General features: G+C 48.7%; 1 protein-coding gene across 7 annotated transcripts in view; it reads right to left on the bottom strand.

The window, feature by feature from the left end:
* The window catches only part of LOC100113917 (max dimerization protein 1), a 187,420-nt gene that overhangs the window by 69,168 nt on the left and 95,265 nt on the right, over positions 1-22,987 (bottom strand). For all 7 annotated transcript variants that reach the window (XM_032600808.1, XM_031931208.2, XM_031931210.2 and 4 more), the window contains one exon: positions 26-140. In XM_032600808.1, coding sequence (XP_032456699.1) covers positions 26-140 — 115 coding nt within the window. The remainder of the gene's footprint in view (positions 1-25; positions 141-22,987) is intronic.

A 22,987-nucleotide genomic window follows, 5' to 3' on the forward strand; every position in this document is an offset into this window, starting at 1 on the left:
ACGAGAAATAGATATATGAACTTACCTTAATAAAACGCTTGGCCTTGGTCAGGAGGCCGAGCGTGGTGTGCCTCGACGTTTCTGGACCTAAGGGCACCAGCACTTTCAGCTTCTCGAGGCAGTTCCTGAGATGGGCTCTCCTGCAACACAAACAAAGCGCAGACGGACGATTAAACATTTGTACACCGTAATTGAGTCTCGATCGTGTTTGCGGCCGTGGCGATATAGACGTGTATACGCGCTTCGTTATCGTAAACAAACGGCGGTCGAAATCGACTCCAAAAAGCTCTCGTCCTTCCGGATTAATCCGGATTAATTCCGGATTACACGCGGCTAAAAAACTTGTTTGGCCTATACGTAAAAGAAAAAAATAAAAGGACGAGCCGCGTTGTTCTCGCCCTCTCCTTGATGTAAATAATACCGCGAGGAGAAAAGAGTTCGTCGCGCAATCGAAATTTCCCCCACAATAGTTCTTCGGCCTGGGCTGTACACCGGCTGGCGCGACTGAATTATTTCGACCAGCGCAATCCATTCTCCGGCCGCAGACTAGTATCAGCGCGGCGCAACACACAACGCGCGGAGTAGCCCGCAGGAATAATTTCCGAATGATTCGCGCGTGGAGGCCCGTATTTCACGGGTATTTATCGCCGGGGACGCGCCTAATGGCCCGTAATCGCGTCGATAACCGGCTGCGAGTTCTTTTTTTTTTCTTCTTCGTTCTCTGCGTGTACACGCGTGTGTATTATATGCGCGAGCTTTTTGTCGTCGTCGGATGAGCGAGTGAGTTGTTTTGGGTTCAATGGGTGAGAAAGCCGCGATTGAGTAGCATCGTTATACGTGGGTGGTTCCGAGTTGGAATCGTACATCGTCATTCGAAATTAATCATGGCTATGTATAGTAAGCTAATAAAACGGGCTTTAGAGCGCGTATAAATTTTTATTTATTCAATGGAAGGCCAATCGCGTCCAAGTGAAAATTCGTCCCCTCTGATTCCTTACGTATACGTGTGCGAGTGTGTATGGCAGAGGGGCACTAAAATCGCGGAAGATATCTCGTTTCATCCTTTATTTTCGGATGGAGTGCCATTCGCCGGGCTATCCGCTGCCAAAATACGACGCGACATCGAATTCGTTTTATTGGACTTTTATCTCACTTCTTTTTCTCTCCATCTCTCTGCTATTTAGCCAATTTCCGGCCAGACTTCCAGAAGCTGCGCGACTGGAAAATCTACATTTACGACCTCTCCCAATAAAGATTTTTAAGCTTGTATTTTTCTACAATATAACCTACACTTTATCCTCAAAAATCACTCAAACGAATAATACCCGCAAACTTATCACGCGGACCATTAGACCTGCTTGATTATATGTTTATACGGAGTTAATATCGCATAGAAAACCGTCCGCTCGGCGGCACACACCAGACCATACGAAGTTATACGTCATACTCCCCCAGACTAGACAGAGAGATGAGTATGGCTGGGAAACGGCGGGAGACGTATAAATTCGCCAGGCTACCTCTCGTCTGCGCTGCAGCAGCGTCACACACGCGAATATGATAGTAGAGCCGGCAGGGCTGCAGAGGGCGACGTGCCGGCGTTTTACGAGAAACAATAAGCCGGCTCGGGGTTAATGACGTCATCAAACGGTATTATGCCTTCGCTTACGCCGCCGATATATATATAGACGGGGGTAGAGGTCGGCTTCGTTCGCGCACTCATAGTCCGGGGACGTTTCGCAAGATTTATCGGGGCTATTTATATTGTGATTCTTTTGAACGATTGTTTTCGCGATCATAATGAATATTAATCGAGGTGGTATAAGCCTCTCGAGGAAACGAGGCACTTTGAGCGAATATGCATCAAACTATTGGCACGGTTCTCTCGCGCTTCGGCACGTGCCAGAAGCTAACGAAGCGGCGTTTCGCAAGTCTCGCCTGACCCGATTTCCTCGCGATACACCCACACTAACACGATCGGCGCTTCAAAAATGTTCGCCGCTTTATCAATCAAACGAAAAGTTTGGTCGGGAAAAACAGAATCGCGAAATCGAAATTAATCGTCATTCCAAGAGAGAAAAAGAGCGATAATTCATTAATATTCCCCGACGAGCATCTGCGCCGAGCAGTTCAGTCGTCGCGGGTGGGGGGCGGGGTAAAACTATCTTCATTAACAAACTCGCGATGAAAAAGGAATCTGCGAGGGAATAAGCGCCGCAACGATAAAGCGATAAAGAAAGCGAAAGGCCAGAGAGCTAGCAGCAAGACAAGCGAGCGAGACGAGAGATAAATGCCATCGAGAAAGCACAAACAGCCGCGCGTCGGCGAAAAAAAAGGAAGGAGAAGAAAGTAGACGCGAAGCGCCGGCACAAAGGGCTGCTGCTGCTGCTCTGCAAACGAAGTTGGAGGAAGAGAGCGTAAGCGGCTTAAGGTCGCATCCGCCATTTAAAACTCGAACTCTTTCATAATCAGGCTCGTTGAGAGAGAGGAGCAGAAAATAAAGGCAGTACTGTGTGCAGCAGACGCGCAAAAGGAGGAGGAGGAGGAGGACGAGGCGCAGTTATTCCCCGCGGGACGAAAGTCAGTCGCTTGAATTATTGAACGGGTATTACGATCCATCTCGCAACTTCCCCGTCGGACGAGCTCTCGGGGCCAGCTCCGAGAAGATATCCTCGTCCGGCGCCAGCAGCACGCAAACTCGTTCCTGCACGTCCGCCTGTTCTCTCATCGCACCTACGCTGCTCTTGATACACTCGTTTGGCGAGAAGACGCCGAGACGCGTCCCTTAAACTTCCGCTGAGCCGCGCTTGAATTTTTCAGCGAACCGATCGCTAATTCCGAGCAAGAGCGTTTATACGGCACAAAAATAGCGACGCACATCCACGAGCGCTAGGGAGAGGCGGGTTACTCGTCGTCCGTATGCACGTGCACATCCATGAAAGATGAGGGTGGAGATATAGACGGAGATAGGGCAGCGCTGCTGCTGGCAAGGCACGAAAATTACTCGCTAATTCTCTAACAAGTTTCTACCCTAGCTTCTCTCTCTCTCTCTCTCTCTCTCTCTCTCTCTCTCTCTCTCTCCTATATACGCCAGCATAATGCTCTGCCATCAGCGGGTGTCTTTGCACGAACTTGCAAGGTCACGTCTTTGGCCCGCGGGCGCCTATGCATTACAGCGCTCGTGTGTGTGTGTAGGTGCTCAAGTTATAATGTAGGAGAGACGACGCGACGTAGCACTCGAGAGCGGGAGTAAATTTAAATTACTGTAATACACGCCGCGCGCGGTAACTAGCTCTTTAGAGACGGCTGGACGCGATTTTTTCTTTCTATATTCGGAAGAGCGCCGTAGGCATATAGTGGAAAATTCTCTGATCCAGCCAGCTCAGCGTGAAATGAAATTCTAAGCGCGGTAGCGCCGGGAGAGAGATGCGTCCTGCGGTGTATATAGCTATATAGAGGGTTCGGTCCGAGTTTGCCTCTATCTATCCCAAAGAGGCCAAAGGGAGAGTCAAGCCCCTCGCATAGAGGAGCCCGCTATAGAGAGTCGAGAGTGGAGAAGCGTAACTTGTCGCGTTTATGCTTTAGCCAGTTACGCTAACTATATATCGGTTCTATACATACGTAAGCAGATCGACGCCTAGAAGGGACCAGCAGCAGCAGCAACGACGACGTTAGAGAGAACTATTATACGTTCCGGAAGCTTCCAAAGCTTTCCGGGCTGCTGCTGCTGTGCTCTATACCGATATGCTACGCTGCCGGAGATCTTCGCTTCGCTCTCTCTCTCTCTCTCTCTCTCTCTCTCTCTCTCTCTCTCTCTCTCTCTCTCTCTCTCTCTCTCTCTCTCTCTCTCTCTCTCTCTCTCTGCGTATACGAAATTACAGGAGTAGGAGCTTCGCGATGTATACGTCTTTTCGTTAAACTAATTCATCCAGACTGCAGAGAGAAGCAGCTAGTCTTCTACTTCTACTCGGCAGAGCGAGGAAAACTTGCTCGAAATTCCCACGACTTTGACACCAGAGCAGTGCAGGCTGTCTCTCTGTTTCGCGCGCTCTCGACACGTCGAACTTGCAGGCGATATATATACGGAGAGCGAGTGTATCCGGCCTCTTGGAAGAGCCAACCTTTGAGAACTCTCGTCGATCCCCACGAGAGAGAGACAGTTCGTGGGATAGTCGAGAGATCACTCGACGAAATTAGCGCGAGTGCTTGCGTAGATGCTCCGCGGAATAATATTCCTTTTTGGTTGGGTCCATTCCTCTGCAATATCTAATTAGTATAAAAAATAATTTACAAACGTTCTCCTTTTTCTCTAAGTAATAATCTCCTTCGTAGAGATGCACCGCTCCTTTGTTCGGTTCCGTTTTCCCGAGACTCCTCTCTCTCTCTCTCTCTCTCTCTCTCTCTCTCTCTCTCTCTCTCTCTCTCTCTCTCTCTCTCTCTCTCTCTCTCTCTCTCGTGTAATGCGCTACATCGCAGGTAATCGCACTCGTTATACCTCTCGGAGTCTGTTATACTCTCCCTCTGTGTAGTAATATCGTCGGCGGATGCCGACGATCCTTCTTCGGATGCACATGCACGCAGAAACTACGCGAGAGATGATGAAGGAGATGGCAAAAGTTTCTTCGCCGATAATACCGCACGAGAGTATAGGAGAGAGATACCAGTTTTGATTTTTTTTTTCGTGATTATCCCCTTTATACCCGAAATTAATTCCGCCAAAACGGGCGCACAAAGTCAGTCCCGCAGCAGCCGCTTTGAAATACGGCTTACGCAATCTTATTTTCGCCTCGGCTCGACGCGTGCTGCTGCCATGATATTATACCTACGCGAGCAGCACGTAACGTGTATGCATGTATATAGACCTGAGTCGAAGCGCGCGTTTGGCCGCCGCTCGCGGAAAAGAACGCGCGACCTCGTACAGTATGGACGAATTTTGTTCCGCAAAAATTTCTCAACAATTTCCAATGCGCGCGGTCCATTAAAGTTCAGAAACCGACATACAAAACTTTCCTTACACCCGCTGAAATTCATTAATAAACTTTTCATTTACCTTTCCGCACATCGGTCTCGCGGCAAACAGCAACAGCGACGAGGAGACAAAAAGAGAAGAATCAAAACCTCGTCCCTGCCGCGCAGCAGCGCCGCGAAGGCATGCATGTATGCGTGGCCGCAAGAGAGCGCGAGTTGGGTGCATTGGCCGGCCATGAGTTAGATCGCTTTAACAGCCGCCTGTAAACAGCCTCGTAACTTTTCTCTCTCTCTCGCTCACTCTTTGGCCGCGAGTGCGGCCGCCTGTTTTTCTCGCGACGACTACTCGCCGCTATTGATTAACGTTTTCGCTGGGATCTCCGTTTATGTGTGATGGATTCCAGCTCGACGTGAATTTCTTCCTCGTTTTCGAAACGAACATCCAGCTGGAAACGTTAAGGAGAAAGATCCTTCCCCCTCTTCCATCTTCTCCTCCGTCGCCTTTGTGCGAGCCCTTCTCTCTCCTTTATTCGTCATTAATCGCGTCTTTCTCTCTCTCTCTCTCTCTCTCTCTCTAACTTCGTCCTCCAGCTCCTTGACTTCGTTTTTCCCCTCCGCGAGCTGCGCACGTGTGTTTTTGCTCGATTTTCTCGCTTCGCTCCTTTGTTCGCGCCTGTTATACTCGACTTCTCCGCTCGCTCGAGCTGCTAGCTGCAGTTTTCGGATTATTTATAAGGCCGGAGTAGCTTTATTTTACAAAAAATTATTCACCGTTGGCATATCGAGTTCGGAAAGTGGGTCGCGCAACCGCTCCATACGAATTCGAGCTCATAAACAACTTTGGCAGAATATTTCACGGTAATCAGTTTTGATCGGTTACATAAAAGTTGAGGGACGGCCCGAAACTTTCGGATAGCCGAGTCATGAGCTCTATCACGAGCAAAAAGTTATTCTGTTTGGAATGCAGACTTGCGAGCCAGAGAGAGAAAAGTTTGGAAATTCCTCTTTCTTACATACGCGTATATCTATTATACGTATATTCGTCGAGAGTTTTTCCTCGCGTATTAATATACTAGTGCAGATCGCGTTGGGCCACGTGGCACAAAAAATCGCAGTTTTATTTTCGTCGCCGCGTGACTCAGCCGTCGAACCGCAGAAAATCAGAACAATATATAGAACGAGAGCAACTCTCAGCACGTAGTACATCTCGTCACGATTCTAATCCTGCGAGCAGCAATATCGTATCGCAGTCGGTCTGCTCAGCGTTAATCCGATCCGACCTCTTCTCACTCGCGGCGTTGTCCTTTTCCAGCGCGGCAGCGTATAATTATCGCCGTCGATACATCTTAGCCGCGAAAAAGGACAACACGCGTTTCTCTCCTCTTTTTTTTTCTCCGCCAGCCGAGTCTTCATACGCGCGAGTGCGCTTTATGCGCCTATTGTCCGCCGCTAGTGGTTTACAAAGCCGCGGCGCAGCTTCTTGGGAAAATCGCTCGGCTGTGAGAACGCCGTAGCGGTGCAAAACTGTGCCGGGCCGGAGTGGGGAGGGAGAGCGTTTTTTTTTTATTCTCTCTCGTTGCAAAATATGCACCGCGTGGATATATACTGTAATAAGGCGCGACGCGGCTGTTTACCGGCGCGGCGAGTGTGACTTAGATGATAATGAAGCCGAGGTAGGCGAGCGAGCGGCGCTAATGAATGCCGTGTGTGTCATGTGATTGTTTTACAATTATGGCGAGAGATGAGGAGCTCGAGTGTTGTTTTTTCTTCGGAGCCGCGGGTTTGTTTGATTTGATAATGAAAGCGAGGTGTCGAGGTGCGTTGCGAAATTTTTAGACTTTCGCCACGCTGTCTCAGGCCAACTTAGTATAGTCTGAAAAGTTTCGAGTGCGATCGTCCACCGGAAAAACTTCTCCCTCTGGTCAAAAAACAAAAATTTTCGCGAAATCTCTCTATTCATCATTTCAAAAGAGCCACGCACACATTCACGAGAGCGGGAACAAGATAAAACCGGCGAGTGACTGACGTTGGCTTTTAAATGTCTGAATTTACGTAATTGCGTATTTCAGGTGGCGCAGCCGCGCGTACACGGCACAGCACTATATACACGGAACACCATTTTAAATTCCTTTTTTTCGCGAGCGACGCGCGCTGCACACACACATAGCGCTTGTTTCTTTTAATGGATTTTTTTTTAACGGGGCCGTTCCTCATCGTGGTTTACCGCAGCGAATTTACATTTTTTTCGCGTGCGCGAGTGGGTGTTATTAATTCGTCGGCGGAACATAATTATGAAGCATTTTCGCGGGAAAATAATTACGGAGATTCGCGAAAAATTGATATACACTGGGGAGAATAAAATTTCGGACGCGGCGAGTGAAGTATGGGTTTTGGTTTATTGAACGGAGCTCGATAAGAGTTATTAAGCTGCGTGACTATCATCTCCGATGAACGTTAATTAAATCCTCGTTCGCGATTTTTCGCCAAAAGTTCCGGGCTAAATTCAGCCCCGTCAGCCATTTCAACGATTACCGCCTACGCGAGCATTCGCAGCGAGTATATCCGTCGAGTTCTAATTGTAATAAAGTCTCATTGTTCGGCCAAAAACGCGCGATAAATAGCAGCTGCCAGCAAAGCAAATTGTACCGCGCGAGGATACAATACGCTAGGCGCATTACGTAAGCGTATCATCCGCTACGTTATTATTCCAGCCCGGCATATTTCAGAAAAATATATTTCGAAGGAATTTGCTCCCTCGCGACGAGTTATAAAATTCCGTCTTTTTTTCGAGACTCGTTGCAGCAGCAGGCCGAGAGATGGATTTTCGGTGGAGGCCGGTAAATCACGGACTTTACGAGAGACGAGAGAGAGCTCGTTAACGTTCGCCGCTCGAAGTTGATTTAAACGGGGGGGTCAGGGCGGTTTTACGAGTTTTTAAGTAGACTCGCAGAGCTTTCGGGGATATTAGCGCGAGCGGATTTGAATATTCATCCGCGAGGATATCTTGGATTTACGCCGCGCGACGGACGTAAGAAGAAGACGGATTTGAATTTACTCGATTCTCCAAAACGATCCAAATTAACGACGAGTATACTCTCACCTTCGAACTATGCTACAGCTGACGTCACGTTTCTCCTCTCTCAACCAGTGACGATCGTCACGTCGTCGAAAGGACGAGGAAATCCACTTACAGCCTCGAGCTTTCTCGCGCACGGCGCGCGACTATTGACCTAGATTCTCTCTCTCTCTCTCTCTCTCTCTCTCTCTCTCTCGCGAGCTTGCGAGCTTGCCGAGCTTTGAAAAAATTCTGTGACGTCGTCGATTGTTGTTGGCGATTTTCACCGCTTCGAGAATGGACGAAGAAAGTTCGGCGGGCTACTGGCGTTGACGAACGGCTTGTGTGCACGCGAGAGCCCCCCGCTGCAGTAATTTTTTCCCGGAAAACTTTTCGGACTATATACCCGGGATGGATTTATCCGAATTTAGTTCGCGCGCGCGAGTTCGGGAGCCAGTAGAAGTTTCCTACTAATTTTCGGCCCTCCCCCCGGTTATTGCGAAAGTTAAAGCGCTGTTTTGCGAGTTAAATTTTCTTGCTCCCAGTGCGTGTGTGCCTCACGTCATTAACGCGCGAAGCTCCGAGCGTCGTCTGCGGCGTCATCCCATTCAGACTGTTAATTCATTCAGAAATAGCCGGGCGCGCGAAACAAAACCTCAAAAGCACGTCTGCGCGACACTTGGCGGACAAGGGCAAGGCGAGAGAGTAGAAGAGCGACGAGGAGGAGAAAAAGGCTCGGCCGACAGAAATAGAGTGCAAACAAAAGCAGCAGACACATCCTGCGCGCGCGCGTGCGGAGACGGGTAAAGGTCAGAGCTGACGCGTCGATTTAGGAAATTGCTGATTGAGGTGTTGGTACACACACAGCGTTACTTTCTTTTTTCTCTCGCTCTCTAAAGCTGTGCTCTTGTTTCGGGCTGAACTTTGAAAAACCGATTCCAAAAAAGTTTCCCAACCGGCGTCGTCTTGCTGGAATTTAAACGAGCCTCTCGAATAAGCTCAACGAAATCACTTCTCCCGCTGACAAAGACAATTATCAAGCGACGTTGAATTTCATCCCAAGGCAAATCATTCTAATCTGGCCTCTCGATTAAACTCCTGCTCCGTTCTTTTTAATTCGCCGAATAAATACCGAGAGCCAGCTCCTTCTCTATCTCTCCCGCGTCAAACTTTCAGAGAGACACCCACACGCGGAGCCGAGCGGCAAGAGCCGGGGTAAAAATGACAGCAGAGCCGCAGTGGCTGCGGCAGCGGCGAATTAGAAATGAAGCGAGATAGATAGAGAGAGAGAGAGAGAGAGAGAGAGAGAGAGAGAGAGAGAGAGAGAGAGAGAGAGAGAGAAAAGGGCAGAAGCAGCAGCTCTCGCTTAATTAAACTGCGTCTAGCTGCTGGTCCAAGCTAGAGCGAGAGGAAGAAAATGAGAGACACAGAGAGAGAGAGAGGGGGGGGGGGGCGGAAGCGGCGGCGTCGCGGCGGGCACACGACAAAGGCATGCGCGCGCGTGCCTTCATTAGGACTCGGAACTTGCGCCGGCGGAGGTGTACGTATATAACCCGAGGAGAGGACGAGCTGCCGTTGCAGCCAGGGTAATCCGAAACAACGGGGCAAGGCTAACTTCGTTTATAACCCCGTCTCTGTCTTTATAGCTTCTTGCCGGCTCTCTCTGCGCTGATGCGACTTTCTCGTTTTGCGCCCGGTTTCTTTTGTCCTAGATACAGCGGGAAGAAGGTGTGACCGGCGCGATCGGGAACTTATGATGATTGCGCGCTCGCTGATGAAGACGAATTAGACAAAGCTGTAGAGAAGAAGGCTAATCAAGTAAACGTTCGACGTATATAAAACTGCGAATCATCTCATCGGCATAATCTCCCGAGGAAAAGCTGCGTCTCATCGAGCGGAAATTCACGGTATGTGGGGCCATTAATGAAAGCGCGGAAAGCCAAACAAGTGCAATAAAGGGCAATAAAGCCGACGCCTTCGGTAAAAGGGTCGTCCGCGACGCCGGCGTCGCTGCGAGAAAGTCTATATATATATACGCTACTGTGGAAGACAAACTCGAAAAAGGCGTATATAGTGTGTGTATACAGTGCGCGCGACTGCTGTAACTTTTCCCGTTTCCGGCATACGTGCCTCCCTCTCTCTCCCTCTTTCGAGTTTCCGGGGCAGCTTTCTTTGCTTATACTCGCCTAGACACCGCTCGCGCTCGGGCTGTTAGAAATAACGTTACTTTTAGGGGCTCGTTCCAATTATTTTAGAAGTTCGAGAGATTCGGACGCCCCATTGTGTGTCGGGCGGCGTTTTTGAAAGTCGTCGCGTTGTAACCGAGGATTATTGTCTATTGTGCATGCATATGATTTTAAGTTACTTAGTTTCGTTGGCAATCCCCACCGATTCCCATTATTCTCGTAATAGCGGGAGTATAATCGTCAGGACGATGTTTGCACGCGACACGGGTGTTGCGTAACTGAAATTGCACTTTTCGAGAGCCCGAGCGAAAGACAAAGCAACAACAATGGACGAAAAGTGCTTAATACTGACATCAGTCGGATGGTTAAGTACACGTATGATCTTAAACAAACTTCCCGCGGCGCACGCAGGTATCCGGCGGCTGCACAAAGGACTGTGTGTATGTGCGCGATTCGCATGTGACACGCAAGTGGAAGTAGTCAAAGTCGCGTTGCGACGGCCTTTTGTGCCATCGGTCAATCATGGGCTCGACACCGAAGTACACACACGTGTAATGCACGTATACACTATAGTGTATAAGCGGAATAATCAAATTTGCCGGACTAGCTGACGCGGCTGAATTGTAGGTATAAAGAGAGAGGTAAAAGTGAAGTCAGACTATGTGCGCGAAATATAGAACCGTTGCGTAACTCTATGGATTTCTCGGGCTGCGATGGCTCGTGAAATTACTGTTGAAACGAGTTTGCCGCTAGCGCGATGTTTATCTCTCCTTAGACGCGGGAACGCGACTCGTTCGTTTGAACTTCGGGGGCCCAATTAAGTTGACAATTACATCCTCCCACTCGCTCGATTGAATGATCGATCTTACTTCAGATGCATACTATAACGAAAATCCAAACGCTCGAGTTTAGTCTGTAATACAGCCTCGACGAGGACTAAACGCAACCGATCGTTAAACTTGCATCTCCCCCGCGTCGTTAATTGCCATCAGCGTGGAATGAAAAAAAAACACACAAGCATCGACCTCACGGCAAGATCAAGCCAACGACGTGCGCAATTTGTCCTCTTTCTGGTTCACTGAACCGATTACAGCGCAGCGCCGCAGAGAGAGAGAGAGAGAGAGAGAGAGAGAGAGAGAGAGAGAGAGAGAAAGCCGTGGTGCTGCACGACGACGACGGCAACAAACAGAGAGCGGGAAGAGACGTAGTCGTCGATGACTCTCCTCGATTTTCCAATTGCGAAAAGGGAAGGAAATGCCGCCGGATCCATTGTAATTCAAACGGGAGGAGAGAGGCATGACGTACAACGTCAGGTCGCTGTAATTCTGGAATCCCATTTGGATGCCTGACTCGGAGTGCATTGCAGTGAGATGCCGAGAGGGAACAATGGGGAGAGAGAGAGAGAGAGAGAGAGAGAGAGAGAGAGAGAGAGAGACGAGCTGGAGGGAATCTTGTAACACAAGATAGTCATTATTTGAAATTTAACGATGTAAACGTTGGATGCGAGTTTTTGAATAACGATAGTAACTGCGATCGAACCTCGCTGTACAGACAAAAGTTCCCGTAACTCGGAGCTTGCGAGAGTTCCGGAAATCTTGCATCCCGTGGGGGACGATGCCCTTTGGTCTAGTGGCTAATTTCGCCATTCCGCAGAACAATCGGCGGACGAGCCTCGACGCGACACTGATTTAATAAGTTTCCAAAGCTCGCGAGATAAGCTCCGGAAGGAAGGGCTGTAACGCGGGATTAAGTTTAGGACGACCCTCGAAGTTTCTCTCCCGTTTTTTTCTCTCCTCCCTCCGCAACTGGGTCAACGGGAACGACGCTTGGCCATCGGGTTTCGATCATTCCATCATTAGCCCAGTTTTTTTCGCAAATTAGAACTCTTTCGGCAAGGCAAACAGCCGCGGTATCGGAATTAATTAGGCGCTTTTGTTCCAAGGACTTAACAATCTTACACCCTCCGAATTCCCGCAGCGCGTGCTCTCGGCTATAACAATATATTAGCAGCAGTAGGGGCTGAAACCGCGAAATTTAATTTTACACCGGCGCTCATGCGCGAAATAATCAGCAACGAATATCCACTCAATTATCAAACGCTGCAGCAGCGCCAGCCGTCCTCGAATAAATAACGCGAAAAAGGATACGCGAGAGAGAAACGGAGATAAGGGTGAAAGAGCGAGGGATTCCCTGGCTCTGATTAATTGCCACTCGGTGTTTAATTACGATTAAGTGGAGTTAGTCGACGAAGCGACGTGTGTGTGTGTATATATATATACGCGGCGCGAAAGAGGAGCGTCGCGTCGTGCAGGTATGTGTATACATTTCGGAGGAGCGTGTGCGCGTCGTTAATCCGAGAGAGATGCTGCTGCATCGATCACCTGGACGTGCGCTGATTGCGGGGTGTGTTTGCGATTGTCTTCCGATTATACCTTTTTCCTTCTTCCCGGCGCTGTAGTTATTGTTTGCGCGATGGCTCTTCGGGAGTACTTTTCATTAGCTCGATATTTGCTACACATACAGCCTTATATAAAAATTCATCTCACGCGCATGCGTGGAGGCGTAATTGAAATTCCCCTCGTCGAAATTGTCACTTTGACGAGGAGCGAAAGACAGAGCGCGAGGGAAGAGTCGATAATGGATTACCGCAGAGCGACTTTTACGCTGCACCGAGCCGCGCTTACGTATTGCCGAGGTTGCGAAGGGTTAAGCCGCAGCGGCAGCTGTATATGAGCTCGCGCGAGCTGATGTACGATTATAGTCGATAGAATTAATTATTAATTAATCGGAGTGCGACAGTCTGCTGATTTTACGCTCAAGAGCCGTCCGTTACGCTTATATTACAGCTGTTGCTGACCCCTCGATTCAGACGGATTTACAGCGTATGGCGAAATGATGAACGATTTTGCTGTCCTCTCTAACCGAGAGGCGCGAAAATAAAGGTCAGACAAGCTCGCGAATAATTCCGACGGCGATAAAAGCTCGTCCTTGGCTCGAGGCTCTCTCGACCTAACGACCTTATCGGCACTAACTGTTACCGTTACTGTTACTCTCATTGCTCTAAGCTATACACACACTCTCCAGCGCGATATCGTCCGGAGTACATACGTACGCGCGACGCTGACGACCCCCAGCGGTGAAATCACTTTTCGATTTCCAGCGAGATTGCTCGGCGATTTTTAATCTCAGTCATTCTTGTAAAATTTTAAATACAAATCCGAATTCAAAATCAGACGACTCCTTCAAGATGGAACGATCGAAACTTTCAGGTATAGGACACACGGCGGATCGAAGGTCGTAAAGGGGGGAAAAGGCGAACACGTTAATGACCGAGTAAAAAGAAAAAGTAAAAAAACGCGGCCTGCACACATCCAATCTCTAGCTATAAGAAAACAACCGCGCGCCCGACAACGCCGTGTGTATACACTTTCACCTGCAGCGCGAGAGACAGAGACTGCGCAAAGTTCGATGCACTCTTGGCCCGATGTCGAGTCGCCGCGAGTCGCGATCTTTTCGACCGAGAAAAAATCGGTACAGCAAAGAAGAGCAGTACCTAGTGGTCAGCCTCGAAAAAAAATCCCGCCACACAAGGTCCTACAGCGATCGCCGAACAAAAAGCAGCTGAAGAGAAGGTGACTGCGACGGCGGCGCGACTTTTCCCGTCGCCGTTTCCCTTATACGTCGCTCTAACACCGAAGTGAGAGAGAGAGAGAGAGAGAGAGAGAGAGAGAGAGAGAGAGAGAGAGAGTCGGGTTGTTGGCCCCGCTCGACGCGTCGCGTCTCGTTTAATTGACGCCGCTCGGCTAACAGTTCCCGATTCCTTATCCACACGTATACTGCCGAGTGAAATTTCGCACTTGAGATTTAAAAATTTCGAAAATACGCTACCGGCATTCCTCTACACAGAGACTCGCGACGGTAAACATTTCCCATAGCATTACAGCGGCGATTAGAAAGAGCTACCGCGGTCATTACGCGTAATGCCGCCAATAACGGCGTCCATTAGAGAATCTTCCTGAATTACGGAAAATCTCGCTCCAGCCCATAGGGTCGCGCGCGTACATTCACGCGTGCTCAATTATATACCCGATGCTTTCTCGGAATGCCCATATGAATCCTTCAATCAGGCCTTATTCTACAGAAAAAAATCGGAAAGCCGAACAAAGAGAAAAAACACCGCGGCTGTAAGCCAACGGCCGGAACAACAATGTAAAAATCTTTCATTTGCATGATTGCGGTACGCGTTACGTGTATACACGCGTGTACCTGAAGCTGGTGCGGAAAAAATTGTAAATCACATCTCAGCGTGCGCAGAGAGAGAGAGAGAGAGAGAGAGAGAGAGAGAGAGCCGCGTGTTTGCTCGGACAAATTGAGTTGTAAATTTAACGACGCAGTCACCACCGCTGCCGTTTTCTTCAATTATGCAATCTTTATGGGTCTGTGTGCGAGCTCGACACGAGAACTACTGCGCGGCTCTAACTGGCTTTTACGCGATGACGATTGTTTTATGCACACGACTGCCTAATGTCGTGTACGTTATGTATATGAAAGTTAAAATACATGTGCGCAGTTCTTTTTCGACTCACGTATACGGCCCTTGGATGGTATTTGTTTCCGCTCACCTGGAACAGACAAAAAAAAGACGTAGTTATTTATTATTATTATTATACAATAAGGCACGTCATTCGATACACACACTGCGCGGGCTAAAAAGATTTGCGAAATCTCTCTCTCGTCTATCTCTTGGAGTATATTTTCGCGGAAAGCTTTTCGTCGCAGCCCGGCAGTTTTAAGTTTCCTGCACTCGCGCGCGGTCCCAACCTGCGTCAACTCTCTCTCTCTCCCGCTGTGGAAAGCTCGACTTTCCAGGAAACCTCATCCGAGCCTTGGCTTTTCTCTCTTTTTAGCCGCCCCTACACAAACACACACACACACACACACATGCAGACTCCTGGACGGAATGGCCGAGGCGTTAAGTGCCTTCGATGTCGACTTTTCTTGTTTGCGCTCGCGCGCGAGATATCACCGAGCTCTCGGCGTTAATACATTTGTCGAAAGTAGTTTCCCGGAGAGATGGAATAATTCGAGAAAACTATCTACTTGCAAACGAAGCAAATCAGCCGTAGGCGACGCATTTGAATCTCGCGAGAAAAATATAAGGGAGAAGAGGAAAACAAGTATATATACTCGCTGATTCTCCGCAGGGACTTTTCCATTTCCTGCTGTGAGGCTCCTATACTCGGGGAGTAAGAGAGAGAGAGAGAGAGAGAGAGAGAGAGTAGGTGTGTCCCTGCGGTAACGTAGCTTAATTTATGTTTCACTTTATTGGGTGCTGTTTTATTCATAAGAACTACTCTCCTCTCCTCCTCTCGTGCCTTATTTCCACGCGCAGTTGTCCTCTCCTCTCCCTCTTGCTCGCAAAATCGCATTCGAGTCCCTCTCTTGCTCTCAAGCTGTCTGGCAGCGCAGCGTCTCCAGATCTGAAGTGTAATTGACTCCTGAGGGACTCGTTGTGTCCCGGGGTTAACAATCTACGACTTATTCTTCTTGCCTCCGGTGCTCCACTTTTCTTTTTAGCGACGACGTGTTCCTCGCTCTGCCTCTCTATTTTTCTCCCCACACGCTCAACGAGCTCCGCGTTTCGTCCTCTAGCGCGCGATAGTCAGCTTGGGATATTTTTCCATCGGGCCCGCAAGCTTTAATTCCAACAACTCTCGGCCTCATTTTTAGACAGGCCATTCGAGGCTGTTTAATCGATAGATTTCTTGTAAATCGAAACGGAGCATACACAACGCTGCGTTTTCGCTATCTCCTCGCGTCGCCATTAATCAAACAGCCGCGTGATGTGACCATTATCGCGTCAAACGCTGGGGGAAGAAAAAACCGAGACATAATTCCGTCGACTCCGCCTCTCGGCCGCGCGATAAATCACACGCGAATTTCGGGAATTCTAAGCGCGCGCGACACTTTTCTCGCATATTCGTCGCGCGGAAGATTTGTAGGCCGAGAGAGGGAAAAGAAGGAGGACTATGGTCAAGCTATCGTCTGGTGGCGGGAAAATTCGATTTTTTAAATTCGAGCGCGCTGAAGAAAATGTTTATACCGACTGTTTTCGGTAACGAGCGGCGCATTGATGAGGGTATAAAACGGCTGGGAGTAGAAAAAGAAGCGACGATGTAGAGGACTGCAGCGGAGGAGAAAAGAAGGAAAATGAGCGAAGCGATTCGAACGAGCGATCGTAACCCACGTGCGATTTACGATCGAGCCCGAGTCGTTTCGTGTATAAATGGCGCCGTAATAAGACTTTTAGTGGTGGAATATAACGAATTAATTATTTTTTTCTTCTTCCCTCTCTGCAGCCCCCGTGAAAATTATGCCCCGGCGAGACTCACTTTAGAGGGATATGAAAACGATAATTTTAAAGGCTGCTCTTTAATTTGCAGCGCCGGGTTATTATGGCTTTTGTTCTCGTTATAACGAGAGCCTCCTCGTATTCGATTAACTTTGATGCCGAATCGTCGACTAATTCCGCGTTAATCGAAGAAGAATTACTTTTCTTACGCAACTCTATACAACGTACATCAGCAGCATTGCTTGTATACAAATACACAAGCAAAAAGCTCACGTTTATTTTCAAACTCCCAGCGCTGCGCACGCGAAAGAGAGAGGGAAAAGTCTCGTGCGCGCTGCGTATAAATAATGCAGGCGCGCGAGAGCTGCTGGCGTCCTTAAAAAACCGATAGCTTTGTATATAACGGATAAACGCGCGAGCGCCGGCTAAGAAACTCGGCGAGGGTGTGTATGTCTGCTATACATATACACACGGGGAGTAGGTATAAAATATTAAGAGGCCGATAAATTTCCTTATTATGAGGGAGAGAGCCTTTTCATGCGCGCACTTTATCAAATTACGGAGCTTTTTTAAAGGCGCCTGTGTATACCACCCCGGTTCTTGCGTCTGATGTCAGAGAGACGAATTTTCTCGGGGACGTGTATACCTATATAAGTCGTCGGGAGAGTTTTACGCGCGGTATGAAATTTCGCATTTTGTTACGGCGTTGCTTATCGGATGATTATGCACTCGCGCGTCTGCTTTCCCTTGCGAAAATGCACTTGGACGAAATCATCAAAGTTTTTTCTCGAAACTTCGCTTGAAAATACCGAGGGCAGCGGCAGTAGCTGCAACGATGACGCCTCGTCCGCTCTCGATTCCGATCGGTCCTCTCGCTCTCTCTCTTTCTCTCATATCTACTGCTCTGTTCTGCCGCCCTTTGTTTCCATATACCTATACTCTTCTCTTTTTTTCTCTCTGTTGCAGCTAGGTTTTATTTTGTTTTTTTTCGTGAAAGCCCTTTTTGCAGGCGCGAGTCAATCAAAGCGCGATGTAACGACGACGCTGCTGCTGCGCTATGCGTTTGACAGCGTTTTTTCCTGCTTGTATAAAGGCCGCCGACGGTGACACAGGGGAATTCCTGTAGTGTTTTTTTTTTAATAAAAAAAAATGGGCAGGGGATGCGTCGGCTTTTTCGAATTTCGTTCGATGATAGTGCCGAATATAATGAATTTAAACAAACACAGCCTGGTAAGCCCATCGGCTCCATTAATCAAGCGCGACGCAACTTTCCTTTCTCTACCCCGCTGATCTCAATTCCTCTTATTTTCCCTATCTTTCAAGGTTTCCCTTATTTCTCTTATTCCGGAACACAGCAGGCTTCTTGGAAAGCTCTCGGCATCCAATATATCTTAAAACTCGGGCCATCATTTATCGGTGCTTGTTTTCCGTTTCGTACTTACGCGCGCGAAACTCTCCTTTCTCATAGTTCGAACCGCTTCAGACGCGGGGCTACTCCTTAAAAACAAAGGTCGAACGTAAAAGAGAGAAGCTTGTTTTTCCGAAGAGGTGAGTTTCGAGCTTCGACTCGTCTCTTTGCTGGCGGGAGAGCTTAAGTGGTTCGCGTTCGGAGGCGGACTTATGGAAAATGGAGCTTTTACGTTTTCTACGAGCGAACTTTGATAATATTTGACATTTCATTGCGGAACTCGAACGAGCGAGTAAAAATTCGTTCCAGCAGCTCGTTAAAGCGTATAAACGTCAGCGAAGATACGGCAAAGCGAGACACACTTGAAGATCGCTGTTTGAAAATTCAAACGTTTACCCGGCGGCAAAGTTTGCTCTCCCCCTCTGCCTTCGAAAAAGTACACCCTGTCGCTGTGAAGATACACCCTTCAGATATAAAGGAAGGCCCTTTCACGAGCTTTTTCTCTCGCGAAAAATAAACATCTGCGCGCGCGCTCGGCTCTTCATTTCTGAAAAGCCGAGAGAAGTTTGAAAACGAAGATTCCACTTGGCTCCGATACTTTTCCCGAAATAGTTGCTCCATTTTACGCGACTTCACAGAGAACGAAGTAACTTATCATCGCGTCGTTTTCTCTCTCTCTCTCTCTCTCTCTCTCTCTCTCTCTCTCTCTCTCTCTGCAGAAATTCCGCAAACACATCGCGTCCAGCAAAACCCCTTACATTCCAGATCCACCCTTTTCTGTATTATCTATATACCCCATCCTCGCCTATCGACGACGTCGACGACATCTCAATCGAAGCTCAGCAAGGCGCGCATTCCTTATCCCCAATCTGAGCATCAGCATGTCTCTCCCTCCCCCCCTCACTCTCTCTCTCTCTCTCTCTCTCTCTTTCCGGACAATTTCACGGGGCACGCAGCCGAGAATTCGCGGCTTGCTCGCGCCAACTTTCGATTATACAGCGAGAGCCCGGCGTGTCTAGCGCCGATACACGTCGAAAGGAAAGATGTAGATAAAGAGAGGAGGAGCAGCAGAGGAGGCGAAACGTCTCATCCAGACTTGCACATAAAATATTCGCGACGCGACGGAGGAGCCCAGTGACACTCGATATCAGTGAAGCCAGTCACGCGAGAGTGGCTGCTGCTGGTGCTAGCGGCGGACGTGCTCGGGATCGACATTGCGAATCACGAGAGAGAGAGAGAGAGAGAGAGAGAGGAGGTTAGGGCTGAAAAGCTTCTCTTCGATCAGCCCCCTATTCTGCGCTTAATAGTTTCCGCGCCTCTGATAACGACGCTAGAGGAGGGGGTAAGGCTTCGATCGTCGCTGGAAAGATTTAAACAATCGCTTCTCGCTGACCCAGTTACACCTGAACTGCTGCTGTGTGTGGAACGACGACAAAGTGCCTTTCGAGGAGGCAATTTAAGTTTCGTTCCGACACACACACACACACACACCGCACTGCGAGAGAGTAAATCCTGTTTTATCGCAGTTCTGCTAAACGCGGGATTTTCGTATATATTTTGTCGAAAGCGCATACACTGCGCGAGCGCGCGCTCTCATTTATCCTTCGCTCGTCATTTATCAAGACGCGAGCTTCGCCGTGTCGGAAAGTTCCTTATACACAAGCCTGTCATATTTCACGCGCTTGTTTCTTTCGAATCTCCCGCCAGCGATACCCGCATAAATCTCGCACAACCGCGGCGAGAGTTTCAACAAATTTGCGAATCCGCCGCTTTATCGTTATTCGATAGAAAATAAGTGCGCGCCGTATGTGTACGAGCCATTAATCTAAATTACTCGCGAGATTAATGACGCGTACATAGGATTCAAATCGGCACGAAAACTCGTCCAGAATTGAGAGTCACTGCGCAGGGATATCAGTCCCGCCGCGCCCGCAGAACAGATACCAAAGCAGCTCTCAAAGTGCACGCCGTGTGTGTGCCCTCGCTGCCGGGATATATCAACGTATAGTCTAGACGAAATTGAATTTAAATATGAATGCGAGTAGCGGCGCTGCCGCGGCGCGCATGCATCGAGCGTATAACAGGCGCGTTTCTACGCGAATAGATATTAAGTACGGCCTTCCTCCTCCTCCTCCTTTGCAGCCTTGTATGCCCTTTTCTTCCTCGTCCCATACCGTATCCTACTCCGTGGCTGATATTGTTGCTGTTGCCGTGTGCGAGAAATAATAGGCGACGGTTCCATCAGTCAAATCCTTTTTTCTGCGCGCGGGTCCCATTATATCGCGTATATTCAGACACACGGCACAGCGCGCATCGACGTCTGTCAGCGAGCGAGCGACGGAATACGGGGAAAGAAAGTGATTGATACAAGCGACGCGTTCGCTGTCAGGCCGAGCTTGAAATTTCGGAAAATTGACGCGAAGAAAAATGCTAAAAATTTATAACTATATAAGCTACATACAGTAGCGCAGTGGAAAACTACGTTCTTCCGCAATCATCAATCTCGCGCTCCCATTGAACATCTACTCTCTTGCACCTCCGAAAAAGTCCAGCGAGCGCACATAACCCCTTGCGTATCTTCATTTTTCTCCCGCGGCGGCGCGGCGCTCGGATTTACCGTCGCGCCTTTCTTCCGCCACTCCATCATTTGCGCTCTCTTTCTCGCGGAGTTTCCTCGTCTGCTCATCTATCAAACCAAGCCGGGGAAGTAGTAGTGTGTATCCGCGAGAGCGCAATTTGCAAAGTTACAGAGAGAGAGAGAGAGAGAGAGAGATCGCGCTGCTGTAACGCGACGTAACGGACCGTAAAGCTCTCGCGCGCGAAATTATTCCTCGCGATGGCAGCGTATTATCGAGTGGAAGCTCGCGCGTCGATCGTAAAGACGCGACGAGTTTATATACTATGGGGTAATAAAGAAGCCAGATGCAGGGTTTAATTGGGGGGATGGCTATCGTGTTTAGCTGGATTTATCGAGTGTAAGAGCTTGGACGATGATTCGGAGCTTTTTTAATTCACGCTCGATTTTCCGAGACGAATCGAGAGGAAGTGAATTTCGAGGCACAGACGCATACGGGATGAAAATACGGCGGAAAGTTCAATCACTTGTGGCGCGCGAGACAACGTGCCGTGAAAAAGACTAAGCGGAGGGTATTAGCGATTAATTAGGCGGCGCTAATTAAAATTTAAGCGGCACCGCGCGCGGATAAAATTCTCCCCCGCGCGGAGAGAGCGAAGACAAGATCCTCCGAACTAATACACTTTGTGTTCGTTTAGAGTTGGAGAAGACTTTTAATTTGAAAAAAGTTTGACCCTCTTTCAAGGCCCCTTCTATACCTCGAGAGCTACCGTCCCTGTCGAGGTGGAAAAGTTCGCGCGGAAATGATCCTTAAAAAACTTAGAAAGCTCGTCGGCATAATCGCGCCGACGCCGCGCGAGTAAGTATGAAAAGCTTTTTATTGATATAATTTTGCGAATCTCTCATTACCGGATGGACTCCCTTATCGAAGTTTCTTTTTTGACCCACAGAGACTCGATCCACTTCGGCGGGGAGAGAGGGAGATAACATAACGTTCGAAATCTACGCGGGACGGCCCCGCCGGGAATATTTAAAATCACGAGCAATGAATTTTTCGAGCTGAAATTTCATGCGCGCCACTTTATATCGAAGCGGAAATGAACTTTTTACTATCACATTTTGTATTTATGGGGAAAACAATATCCCGAGGCCATACGCGATGGAACGTCGATGCACCGCGTATGAAAAAAAAAAGGAAATCAAACGCGCCCGCCGTAAAATCCTCGAATATTTCAACGTGGAAAAATTAACTCGGGTATACGTATACTCCCGCGTAAAAAAGCTCGCCCGCATAAATTCAAAATCCAACCGCGCCACGAAACATTAACCGCGAGCCGGCGAGAAAAAAAATCCGTTAAACCCTACACGCGTCACGCTAGAGAACTTTCCGTCCGCAATAATCCCCGACGGCGCTAAGACCGTCTCATTAAAACTCCTTCATACCGATAAATACCCCTTAATTGACTTTAAATCCGGCGAACTTTCGGCTGGCTCTGTACATCCCTCGGAAAAAGGAGGAAAGAAACGCACGGGACAGACGCGCAAAACAGGACTAACCGAGAGAGAGAGAGAGAAAGAGAGAGAGAGAGAGAGGGAGAGGGCGTAGGATTTTCAAGTGGATACGCTCGCGACGCTCCTTAAATCATTAAGTATTAAAGTGGCTGCGGGCGAGCTTGCAGTGCCCGAAACTTTTCACGATCCGTCTCTGTCCGCCGTTACGCCGACTGATTCTTTCCCTCACGCTCGGCCCCTTTTTTCGCCGTGAAGCTTTCGGAAGAGAGCAAAAGCTCCGCTAATTTAACAGTCAAACGGCGCAATGCGGTAAAGATCGTTTTTGGGCTTGAAAAACGTCGGCGTATAACCTCGAAAGATCAAAAAGCTCTACTCTATGAACCCAGCAGCAGCAGATGATGAAAATAACCCAAAAGCTAGCTCGTTAATTATTTCAATAGACTCTCGTAAACTCCATAAATATGCGCACACGACGTATGAAAGGGGGACAGAATGCAGCAGGCGGAAGGCCGTGTGTGCGCGCGAGGCTATACGAATTAAGGCGCGTTTACAACCGAATTAGCCGTAAACGTGATCGTCATGTCGAAGCACTTTGTAAGCGAAGCCCCTCTCTCTGTATACAGCCGAGGAGAGAGAGAGAGAGAGAGAGAGAGAGGGAGAGTACGGCGATGCCGAAAGCCGCGTGTTATATCAAAGCGCGCGCACATGCGCGAGCACGTGAACCCGATCGCGATATAGAAATTTTAAGGGTTATCAAAAGTGCTCGTATTGTTAGCGTTAGGGCGCCCTTCGGATATTATCGCGAGAGCACGCCGGATGGATATTGTTGGATTAAGGCTACGACGGCGCTTTAAAGACTCGCCGGAGAGAGTTTGTTCGATAAGCTTTATTCGGAACGTTTTAATGCGAAGAGCACGGATGTATTTTTAATAAA

This window comes from Nasonia vitripennis, chromosome 5, assembly GCF_009193385.2.
Source record: "Nasonia vitripennis strain AsymCx chromosome 5, Nvit_psr_1.1, whole genome shotgun sequence".
In the NCBI taxonomy this organism is placed as follows: Eukaryota; Metazoa; Arthropoda; class Insecta; order Hymenoptera; family Pteromalidae; genus Nasonia; species Nasonia vitripennis.